Source organism: Tiliqua scincoides, chromosome 1 (assembly GCF_035046505.1).
Source record: "Tiliqua scincoides isolate rTilSci1 chromosome 1, rTilSci1.hap2, whole genome shotgun sequence".
In the NCBI taxonomy this organism is placed as follows: Eukaryota; Metazoa; Chordata; class Lepidosauria; order Squamata; family Scincidae; genus Tiliqua; species Tiliqua scincoides.
Window position 1 is genome coordinate 302,125,869 of NC_089821.1, and position 12,452 is coordinate 302,138,320.

At 45.0% G+C, this 12,452-nt stretch overlaps 1 protein-coding gene across 3 annotated transcripts in view; it reads left to right on the forward strand.

The window, feature by feature from the left end:
- The first annotated feature begins 925 nt into the window (after positions 1-925).
- Positions 926-12,452, forward strand: part of MARK3 (microtubule affinity regulating kinase 3) — a 72,651-nt gene continuing 61,124 nt past the window's right edge. For all 3 annotated transcript variants that reach the window (XM_066629341.1, XM_066629358.1, XM_066629349.1), the window contains exon 1: positions 926-2,220. In XM_066629341.1, the coding sequence (XP_066485438.1) occupies positions 2,170-2,220 (51 nt within the window). In that variant the 5' untranslated portion in view covers positions 926-2,169. The remainder of the gene's footprint in view (positions 2,221-12,452) is intronic.

Below are 12,452 nucleotides of genomic sequence, written 5' to 3' on the forward strand. Positions count from 1 at the left end.
TATATATATATATATATATAATATTATATAATATATATATTTCCCTTAAGTGACAAATTAAGTTCTTATGCTGGTAGTCATGCAGGTGATTTTAAGGCCTTGCCTGCCTTCAGACATAGCATTTGAGAGTGCTGGTTGCATAGTTGCTAAAGATACCTTGAAGAGGAAAGGTAGTGAATTTATATATATTAGTGCAAGGAAAGCGCCCTACAGGTAGACCACAGCTGCGATACAAGGACATCTGCAAGAGGGATCTGAAGGCCTTAGGGATGGACCTCAACAAGTGGGAAACCCTGGCCTCTGAGCGGCCCGCTTGGAGGCAGGCTGTGCAGCATGGCCTTTCCCAGTTTGAAGAGACACTTGGCCAAAAGGCAAAGAAGGAAGGCCCATAGCCAGGGAGACAGGCCAGGGACAGACTACACTTGCTGCCAGTGTGGAAGGGATTGTCACTCCCGAACTGGCCTTTTCAGCCACACTAGACGCTGTTCCAGAAGCACCTTTCAGAGCGCGATACCAGAGTCTTTTGAGACTGAAGGTTGCCAACATATATATAATATATGTGTGTATAATATATATATACACGCACATATATATAGAGAGAGAGTTATATTTATATTTATTCTATTTATTTGTGATAAATAAAGCAAGATCTGTGTGAAGGAGAGAGGCCTCTGGGTGAGCTCCAGTCAGGCTTCAGCCCCTGAAGGGGGCGGATGGAGGCGCCCCTCCCGCCCTCCTCTCGCCCCTCCTCAGCCTCCTCCATTCCCGCCCCCGCCAGGCGAGGCGCCGCAAGCGCCCGCGCATGCGCACCGCTCCGCCGCAGCCCCGGCGCTGCCTGTCATTCCCGCCTCAGCGCCAGGGGGCGGTCTCTTCCGGTTCACGCCGGAGCAGAGGAAGCTGGGCCGCCATCTTGGCTTAGCCGGGAGCGGCGGAGGCGGCGGCTGCTGAGGGGAGCCGCTCGCGAGGGGAGGGTCTCGGCCGTTCGCGCAGAGCCAGGCCCGGGCTGCCCGAGGCCGCGCCGGCGGTGGCCTGAGGGGCTTCTGCCCAGCCCACCCGCCGGGGGAGGGGCGAGGGGTGCGACGGCGAGGGAGGGGGAGCGCCTGAGCATGAGAGCCGCGGCCCGGTGAAGTGGGCTGGGGCGAGGGGGAGGCCGCCCCTGGAGGCCTCAGAGGCGCCCGCTGCTGCTGCCTAAGCAGAGGGAGGGCGGCAGAGAAGCCTCAAGCGGGGGGGGGGTTGCTGTCTGTTCCCTACCCCGCTAGCCCCCTCCAAACCAGCCCTCACTAGCCACTAGGCTCTACTGCTGCTCCCCCTCCCCACCCAGTTAGCCCCCACTAGCCACTAGGCTCTGCTGCTCCTCCTCCCCCCTCCCCACCCCACTAGGCACTGCTCCTGCTGCCCCTTCCCAAGCCCACTAGCCGCTAGGCTCTGCTGCTGCAGCACCCGGCACCCCTCCCCACTAACCACTAGGCTCTTCTGCAGTGCCCTGCACCCCTTCTCCCCTTCCCACTAGGCTCTACTGCTGTTCCTGCTGCTGTTGCAGCGTCCTACACTCCTCTTCTCCTCCCCACTAACCTCACCTCCACTAGCTCCTAGGTCCTACTGCTGCTCCACCCTCCCCAGCCCCTTCCCCCTCCCCACTAACCACTAGGGTCTGCTGCTGCAGCACCCTGAACCCTTCCTCCCCCACAGCCCCATCCCCTTCTCCCTTCCATGCTGCTGGCCTCTTCTCCTTCCGTCCCCTAATCCTAGCTCTCTTCTTCTTCTCCTCCCCCCCACTCCTTTCCCGCACTTCATGAGAATCTCCTCTTTAATCCCTCGCCTCCACCTTCCCGGCATCCTAATCCCTGGGTTGGATGATCCCTGAAGGCTCCCAGTGAGATACCATGTTCCACCTCCAGACTGGAATATAGATGAGAAAGAGGGGTCTTGGTGGAGGAGGAAATAACCCAAATTTCCTTCCCCACACTCCCGTTTTCTTGATGGTGGCACTTCAACACCACTATCATGCAGTAAAATTACGATTTTTTTGTAAATATATACATATAAGTATTTGGGGGGAGGTGGGTGTTTAGGATTTTTTTTTTGGGGTGGGGGGTGTAATTTTTATATAATATATACATAGCTGGGTTTTGCCATTGCAAAACGGGGCTTCAGCACAAGTGAACGAAAATGTCCACTAGAACTCCGTTGCCCACGGTGAATGAGCGCGACACTGAAAATGTGAGTGTACTTCAGGATTGTTCATTGTGTTGTGAGTTTTTCCAGTAGTTGAATGCCTTTCAAATAATCAGTGTTAAATTTAACAGTAGACAGCATGGTGTATTTTGCCTCAGTTGTTGTATAAGTTGCCTCAGTTTTATAAGATGTATGAAAGATAACATGATTTGTAAATTGTCAGTCCAAAACGTGTAACTTTAAAATACTACAATTTTTAAAATGAAAACATGAATCTCTACCGTTGTTATCTACTGTAAACAGTCAAACCTGACGTCGCCTGAAATATCCTCTGCCCCTACTGTTAAGGCATTCATTGTTTAGTTGCTGGACATCTGGTAACAGATGTTTCTCAGGTTGTTATGAAGAGCCCTATCAGTAGGGAAGCTGCAATTAAGGGCTCCCTACAGTAAGCTTCAGTTCCTGCTGAAGTTGGGATGTCTCCTTCTCTCTCTTTACATACTGTTTTTCTTATTAAGCTTCTCATATTTTAGTCATACAGCTTCAGAATGTGAGGATGAATTGAATACTCAGCATGTTATTGTGCATAAAATGTGTTAATAGCTTAAAGTGGAGCATTTGTAAACATACAAGAGGAAAGAATGGGTACTTTGTCCAGGCCAGGAATGGATTGGGTGACCTAAATAGCTTTGTATTTCCCTTAAGTGACAAATTAAGTTCTTATGCTGGTAGTCATACAGGTGATTTTAAGGCCTTGTCAGCCTTCAGACATAGCATTTGAGAGTGCTGGTTGCGTAGTTGCTAAAGATACCTTGAAGAGGAAAGGTAGTGAATTTGCTAAAGTTAAGGCACAATGGGCTTTTGCTGTCACTTTAAGTGGGAAGTGTATTGTGGGAATTCTGTTTAACAAATTATGTAGACAGAGATGTCAGTTGATACAGAACTTATATGACAATAGAGCAGGGGTGTCCAAAGTTTTTGGCAGGAGGGCCACATCATCTCTCTGCCACTGTTTTGGCGGCCAGGGAAAAAAGAATTAATTTACATTTAAAATTTGAATAAATTTACATAGGTTTACATAGATGAATATATTAAAGATGAACTTATATGAATGAATGAAGGTCTTGCAATAGCTCAATGCCTATAAAAGGCCTTGCACAAAGCAAGGCCAGTCTTTCCTTCGCTGCCGTTGCTGCATCACAGACGTGAAACAACAAGCAGTGGAAGGAGCCCTCATCCCACAGCTCACGCAAGAAGTCAAACAGTCGCCCTCACACTGAGAGCAGTTGCATTGGACCAGTGTGGGCTCCAACAAACCTCCTTAGGGCCAGAGGCTCATTGGAGACTGGGGGCTCCCTGAGGGCTGCATTGAGAGGCCTCGAGGGCCGCAAGTGGCCCAGGGCCAGGGTTTGGCACCCCTGCACTAGAGAAAAATCTTTTAGTTCCACTTAACAGCAAATCAGACAAACTTAATAGTATTGATAGTTCCCCAGACAGAAGGTCATTGAGGTCCATAATTTTTTTAGAGTAGAAGAAAAATCTGTCATGAATTGAAGATAGTTTGAACAAGTTAATATACAGAAGTGGAAAACATGCTCAGTAAAACAACCACTTTGGATTTATAGATAGAGTAGACAAAAATTATCTTTAGTCTTGATAACAAGCAGCAAAATAAAAGCTGTGTAATTCAGCCATAGTTAAGTAATTCAGAGTCCAAGCTTATGCCTGTCTACTCAGCAGTGAGTCCCCATTATAGTCAATGGAATTTACTCCAAGAAAGTGAGGATAGAATTGCAGTCTCAGTTATATAATTGTTATGGTCTTCAGCTTAGACTTCAAAAGTGCTCAAACTTGGACACTTCTGTACATCTTGGACACTTGGAAATATCACCACTGATGTTTGTTCAGTGATCTTGTGTTAGTGAATTTGAAGCAAGATGTGCTTACCCATCCTCTCATTTGTTAGATAAACCACTCTAGCTTTATCTATATCATCAAGCTCATTAGGTTTATGAGTCTGTGGTGGAGACTGCCCAGGTACAATTCAAGGTATAATTCAAGGTTTTTCGAGGTAGAGATTAGATCAGTGGTTCCTGAACCTTTCATCTAGCACCTTCCCTTGATCTACTGGGCCATTGGCCGCAGCTCCCCATTAGGTCTACAATCCTATACATAGTATAGGGCAGCAGGTTTTTCTGGAGGATTCTGCAGCTCCCCTGTCTGGTTTCCACAGCTCCCAGGAAGCCATGGCTCACAGTTTGGGAGCCACTGGACTAGATGAATTCTTAAACAAATGTGTTGTGGATGGTTGGCTTTTCCTATTTCAGAAATGAAGTAAAATTAATGTTTGTGTTCAGTCTGAAATTCAGTCTTCCATTTTTGTGTTCTTAGGAGCATGTCTTGTTTTATTTAAAAAATATAAAATAGCACACTATGCTGTTTGTTTCTACTAAATTCACCACTTTCTTCACATCAGAGTTTGCAAATTAAGGAAAATGGTTGGTCAGTTGCACAGTTTGTATGTGTATAATAGGACTGATGAGTTAAATACCTACATTGAGACCTGCTTTTGATCACAATAGTACCTCACTGCAGGTCTATCCTTAATACGAGTAGCGTACATATTAATGCTCCCCTGATTATGTTGCGAGTGCAGTGAACCCTCAATTTAATTGACCTTGATTTAACAGACTTCAGAAGCAGTTGACGTTTTCTGCTCCATTAAACACTAGTCATATACATTTTGCGCATGCGCATCTCCATTGACTTCAGCGTGTTAATGGACTTTGGCATTAATGGACACCGCTTCCCCTCATTAGTCTGATAAATTGTGGTTCACTATATAGGCATTCAAAATATGTAACTGTAACTTGGGTAAATAATTGTTGTTTCATCCTTTAATTCTTCAAATTCAAATGTTCATTCAGGACAAACCTGATAATCTTGATTGAGGATCGCAAGCTAACTTTGTTTTTAATAACTTTTTTTTTTACATAAAAGAGGCATAGCATAAAAAGTACCTAATTGCATTTAGGTTCAAGGGTCATGGGGCCACTTTTGGTGCTTGTTTATGCTAGGAAAATGCTCATTTCTGACACCAGTAAAGATATGCAGTTGAGCCAGTGAAATATTCACCAGTGGAATCCCTAGCATGTATGCACTGCTGAAACAGAGACGCCTGCGTTGGCTCGGTCATGTCGTGAGAATGGATGACGGCCGGATCCCAAAGGATCTCCTCTATGGAGAACTCATGCAAGGAAAGCTCCCTACAGGTAGACCACAGCTGCGATACAAGGACATCTGCAAGAGGGATCTGAAGGCCTTAGAAGTGGACCTCAACAAGTGGGAAACCCTGGCCTCTGAGCTGCCCGCTTGGAGGCAGGCTGTGCAGCATGGCCTTTCCCAGTTTGAAGAGACACTTGGCCAACAGTCTGAGGCTAAGAGGCAAAGAAGGAAGGCCCATAGCCAGGGAGACAGACCAGGGACAGACTGCACTTGCTCCCAGTGTGGAAGGGATTGTCACTCCCGAATTGGCCTTTTCAGCCACAGTAGACGCTGTTCCAGAACCACCTTTCAGAGCGCGATACCATAGTCTTTCGAGACTGAAGGTTGCCAACAACAACATTAGCAAAGATAATGTTTACTATGGTTTCATATTGGTGTCTAGAAAAATGCTGAATGAGCATTGTTCTTGCCTGTGCTTGAAGTTGAACTGGGTTAAGTAATTTTAAAACTGACAACAAATCCTACAAGTCAGTGCAAATTTTTCTGTGCAAATTCCATGTTTGTTTTCTGAAATTACCAGACACAATGACATCCTCAGAGTTATTTAAAGGCCAAAGTCAACTTTGGGTGCACACAACCTGAATGGCTAGTTGAACCTGATTTTGTGATTCCTGACCCCCTGATTTTCATAGTTGCCACAATGTGGCAACTATATGTGCTTAGCCCTTGTGTTTCTGCTTATGACTGATCTGGCTTCTGCTCTGAAATTCTGTGCACTCTGTTGGAATGCTCCTTGCTTTGATGGGAACAGTCTTTTCTTGTATCTTCCTGTAAGATGGCCACCTGAGGGCTATTCACACATACTTTCCATCCAAGCAGCCACTTCAAAACATAGGAACATACATTTGCATAGATTTTGCCAATTGTGGAGTAGGCTTGTAGTTGTGTGAAGGAATGCAGAACTCTGAGGATTAGATAATGTTCAGTTAGCAAGGAATGTGCGCACTCAAGTCTATGTACTTCAGGTGACATTCATGTATGGAGTGTTTATTACATTTATAACACACTTTTCTTCCATCATAGAACCTAGGTGGCTTACACAAGGCTTCTCCCATCCACCCACTGACTTGCTTAGATTCAGCAAGGGGTATTGCTTGTCCTCAGACCCAAGGACTGGGACCCTGGGATATTTTCTTTCATAATATTACATATTTATTATTATTTATTTTGGTACAGTACTGCCTTTCTCAAGATTTCTCAAGACAGTTTACGTTGGCAGGCTGCTCATAAACCCAATATTTTGGGGGTTTTGCAAGTATTCTATGAACAATTAATAGAACCCTCAATTTCTACAGATGTTCTCCTTTCAAAGTGTGGTCATCATCCTGGCTGCACTCTTACACCTTCCAAACCTTCACAGGCAACCACAGATCACACCTTTGTTGGTTCTCAAGAGTTTACCCATCTCTTGTCAGCTAAGCCCTCCACATTCTACACTCCTCGCATTCCTCTGTGAGCTCCATCAGCAACTTTTGGTCTCCCATTCAAGGCCAATCCAAGGCTGATTCTGGTTATCTTCTTCAGGCAGGGCAACAGCTCAGCCTTCAGACCACACCTCCTGAAATGACATATGAAACTGTTGACAATAGACATTTATTTGCAGGGAACCTAACAGGACAGCATCATGGTTCTTAAATTTATATAGTCTTTTAGAAGACATATTTGTGATGTAAGATTAGATAAACCAGTAAAATTAGGTCTCCCTTTGGCCCCAATATTTAGTTCAGCCCAATTTTTGTACACCAGTCAAGAGGACTTAGTTTAGACTTTATCTCAGGAGTGAAATAGCACCTTCTAAATGTGTTCACTGGATAGTCTATTACAGTGCATTTTGTTGCATAGTCTGCATAAGAGACCTGTGCGTTTCATAGCATTGTTGTTGCTGTTTCTGATAAATGAAAATGTTTGCACAGAGGTACATTTATGTGAGCCATATTGTATGATTCTTAATTGCTGAAATTAGGGCACTCCTATAGAGCCCAGTCTTTTGCTGTGCCATACAGAACTACAGGGTACTGTATCAATGATCTTGAAATAAGCAAAGGGTGTTCTTCATATTTCCATTTTGTACACGCAGTTTGACACTCACATATGAATACCTATGTATTTTATAATGCAAGAATGTCTGTACAGATGTCTTTTTTTCAATTTGATATGTGTACCTGGAATCGAAATCAGGACCCAGGTGCATGTATCGGCTCTGAATCACTTCTGTTGCCATTCTTCCTTGAAAAAATATTTAAATCTCTATACAAGAATGTGGATCTTCATGTCTTATAGCCCTTGGTTATTGGTGGTCTTCATTATTTTGAGGTATTTGAATAAATGAGGTTTTATTGTGTATTCCATTAGGAGTAAAAGTGTGACCTTTTAGAAGTACTAAATTCCCAAAACTCCTGTTATAGCAGGTCTCCTGAGGATTAAATCCCTAAATGAATGTTTGGGCCAAAAATTGACTTCATAAAAATAGTTATGAGTCATGAGCTTAAACTCTAACCAGAGGTTTTCTATGACACCAGTCTTGGAACTTTGACCATTGGGTGTCCTTCTAGCTTCATACATAATTACTAACAATGGCTATATGGGAATTGGACTTAGTTGGCAATTTTATTGATGATTCAGGCTTGACTATGTCTTGCTCTTCTGCCGCTATATTTACACTTCAGTGCTGATGTCAGTAAAACCTCATTTTGACCAGTGTACAAAGTCAATGTGCCTTGGATGATACAGTCAATCTCCAGAGGCAGGTTTCATTTTTTTTTTGAAACATATCTACTTTGAATTTCTAGCACTGCAAAATATCTGTTTTGTTAAAAGGCATTTGGATAATACTTTATTTTAGAGTGTTGCTTCTCTCTAGCCTCTATCTCAGGGGTGTCCAAACCCTGGTCCTGGGCCACTTGCGGCCCTTGAGGCCTCTCAATGCGGCCCTCACAGAGCCCCCAGTCTCCAATGAGCCTCTGGCCCTAAGGAGATTTGTTGAAGCCCACACTGGCCCGATGCAACTGCTCTCAGTGTGAGGGCAACTGTTGGACCTCTTGTGTGAGCTGTGGAATGAGGGCTCTCTCCACTGCTTGTTGTTTCACGTCTGTGATGCAGTAACAGCAGCAAAGGAAAGGCCAGCCTTACTTTGTGCAAAGCCTTTTTATAGGCCTTGCGCTATTGCAAGACCTTCATTCATTCATATAAGTTCATCTTTAATATATTCATTTATGTAAACTTATGTAAATTTATTCAAATTTTAAATGTAAATTAATTCTTTTTTCCCCGGCCCGACACAATGTCAGAGAGCCGATGTGGCTCTCCTGCCCAAAACTTTGGACACCCCTGCTCTAACTCAAAGAATGTCTTTGTTTTTTTGTCAAGCTTTATGTTGCCTCCCCCTTTCAGTTACTGTGTTTTCTGTTGTAGACCAGCATCATTTCTGTGTCAGACTTCAACATTCCATAACTAATAGCAGCTAACTCATTTTTTACAACATGGCATACAGAGTAGTTGTATCCCAAACCAACGATTTCTACTGCTGATATAACCAAGCAGGCGCTGAGAAAAAGATATGAACAAATGAATTTCAGCGCTCTAGTAGTCCCTTGACCTTAAAGGGATGCTTAATGTCTTCTGGCTGCCAAGATTTAACAAGCTGTTCCAGTTTCTGTCTCCTTGGCATGATGATGTCCGGCTTTGTCACTCTTCCCCTGTCTGCAGGTTGGCGGTGGATAGGATTCTATATTTGGAATATGTGTGCTTGCCTTTGACGTACACACTTAGACCTGCATGAGAAATACAGTTGCACTGACACATGAAAATATTATGGGAAGAAGATAAACCTTGCCCTATACTGGTGGTTCAGTGACTGTATTGGTGGTTCAGTGATCATCTACTTAGTCCTTGGTAGGGTAATATTGTTAGCTCTCAAATGCTAGCGCTGAATGCACTTGTGCCCTGGAATTTTGTCCTGTTTGTTGTTGTATAATCCCTTTGCCTTTGAAGATTTGACTGGTTGTGGAGGCTGTTTTTCATGGATGAAAATTAGTACATGTGTCATTATGACTGAGTTAGTAAAAATCATACTTGCTCTGTGGGTTACCTTCTTAAACTGATGGTTTGTCATGTATACTCTGCTTAACTGGTCAATCACTTTAACAGTTTTAGTAGCTGCGTAAATGGGCACGAGAAAGAGCAGGTTGAGAAAGAATAGTGATTGTATTTGCCCAATCTGTTGGTTGTTGACTATCTGGCTGTGACATTATCTGACTCTTAAGCAAATTCTGCCTCACTTTCTTTTCACATTGAGATGGAGTACAGTAGCCCAAGGTGTGTGTTTAGAATATGTCCCCTTGCCTCTATATTTAGAAGCTGGTTTGTTGACAAAAGGACACTTGCCCCTTCTCCCAAGATACAACAGACACATGAAAAGAGACTGAATAAATTTTAAAAAAACACTTTAGCAGCAAAAGGTACAGTAGTACCTTGACTTTCATCGCTTTGATCTTTCAGCCATTTTCAGTATCATGTCCAATTTTGTCTATGTGCTTTCTTCTTTCATCTGATCTTATCCGACTTTCCATGGTATTCATCAACGTTCTTATGTATGTTTTTCTTTTATTTCTGTTTGTTTTGCACACACTTGCATCTGTTATATAGTTATTTGCCTTTTTCACTGGCCAAAATTTGCAAGCTAAACACAGTGAGGCTGTGCTTCGACATTCATCCATTTTTTATTTTTGTCCATGCCCTGGTCCCTAACCAGAGGGAAGTGCAAGGCATTGCTTTTGTTTAGTGCAGGGGTGCCCAAACCCGGCCCTGGGGCCACTTGCGGCCCTCGAGGCCTCTCAGTGTGGCCCTCGGGGAGACCCCAGTCTCCAATAAGCCTCTGGCCATCCAGAGATTTGTTGGAGCCCACAATGGCCCGACGAAACTGCTCTCAGTGTGAGGGCGACTGTTTGACCTCTCGCGTGAGCTGTGGGATGAGGGCTCCCTCCACTGCTTGTTGTTTCATGTCTGTGATGCAGTAGCGGCAGCAAAGGAAAGGCCAGGCAAAGGAAAGCAAAGGAAAGGCTTTGTGCATGGCCTTTTATAGGCCTTGAGCTATTGCAAGATCTTCATTCATTCATATTCATCTTTAATATATTCATTTATGTATTGTATTGGCAACCTTCAGTCTCGAAAGACTATGGTATCGCGCTCTGAAAGGTGGTTCTGGCACAGCGTCTAGTGTGGCTGAAAAGGCCAATCCGGGAGTGACAATCCCTTCCACACCGGGAGCAAGTGCAGTCTGTCCCTGGTCTGTCTCCCTGGCTATGGGCCTTCCTTCTTTGCCTCTTAGCCTCAGACTGTTGGCAAAGTGTCTCTTCAAACTGGGAAAGGCCATGCTGCACAGCCTGCCTCCAAGCGGGCCACTCAGAGGCCAGGGTTTCCCACTTGTTGAGGTCCATCCCTAAGGCCTTCAGATCCCTCTTGCAGATGTCCTTGTATCGCAGCTGTGGTCTACCTGTAGGGCGCTTTCCTTGCACGAGTTCTCCATAGAGGAGATCCTTTGGGATCCGGCCATCATCCATTCTCACGACATGACCGAGCCAACGCAGGCGTCTCTGTTTCAGCAGTGAATACATGCTAGGGATTCCAGCACGTTCCAGGACTGTGTTGTTTGGAACTTTGTCCTGCCAGGTGATGCCGAGGATGCGTCGGAGGCAGCGCATGTGGAAAGCGCTCAGTTTCCTCTCCTGTTGTGAGCGAAGAGTCCATGACTCGCTGCAGTACAGAAGTGTACTCAGGACGCAAGCTCTGTAGACCTGGATCTTGGTATGTTCCGTCAGCTTCTTGTTGGACCAGACTCTCTTTGTGAGTCTGGAAAATCTATGTAAATTTATTCAAATTTTAAATGTAAATTAATTCTTTTTTTCCCTGGCCCCCAACACAGAGAGATGGATGATGTGACCCTCCTGCCAAAAACTTTGGACACCCCTGGTTTATTGCAAGGATTCTAAACAACTTCCCTCCACTGCGATTCACTGTTCTGCGGCAGAGGACACTGTGACACACCTCCTTCTATGGCTCCAGGCCTTGGGAAGCAACCGGAAATCACTTCTGAAATAACCCAGAAGTAAACTGTAAGTGACTTCCTGGCTGCTTCTGGAGGCCTGTTGCGTCCTGCAATTGCGTCTGGAGGGTTCCAATTTGGAGCCAGCCAGACACAAGGGCAGGTCTGAGTGCTCAGCCCAGGACCCACTGGACATTAGGTTGCAACCCATAGTTTGAGAAACCCTGGTGTATTGCATATAGAAGGTCAAAGAAGGCACAGGGTCTCTAGTAATCTCATAATTTTGTTTGAAAGGCATATTGCATCTGAGGCCTCAGATTTGTCTGTTGGCAACCTTCGGTCTTGAAAGACTATGGCATCACGCTCTGAAAGGTGGTTCTGGAACAGTATCTAGTGTGGCTGAAAAGGCCAATTCAGGAGTGACAATCCCTTCCACACTGAGAGCAAGTGCAGTCTGTCCCTGGTCTGTCTCCCTGGCTATGGGCCTTCCTTCTTTGCCTCTTAGCCTCAGACTATTGGCCAAGTGTCTCTTCAAACTGGGAAAGGCCATGCTGCATAGCCTGCCTCCAAGCGGGCAGCTCAGAGGCCAGGGTTTCCCACTTGTTGAGGTCCACTTCTAAGGCCTTCAGATCCCTCTTGCAGATGTCCTTGTATCGCAGCTGTGGTCTACCTGTAGGGTGCTTTCCTTGCATGAGTTCTCCATAGAGGAGATCCTTTGGGATCCGCCCATCATCCATTCTCACGACATGACCGAGCCAACGCAGGCGTCTCTGTTTCAGCAGTGCATACATGCTAGGGATTCCAGCACATTCCAGGACTGTGTTGTTTGGAACTTTGTCCTAATACTAAACCATCACTTTCTGTGTGGATGTCACATGAATACTTTTGGAAGTTCCACAGATATGGTTGTAAGCTTAATCATCCTGATCTACAGCTGGATAAAAAATTTCAA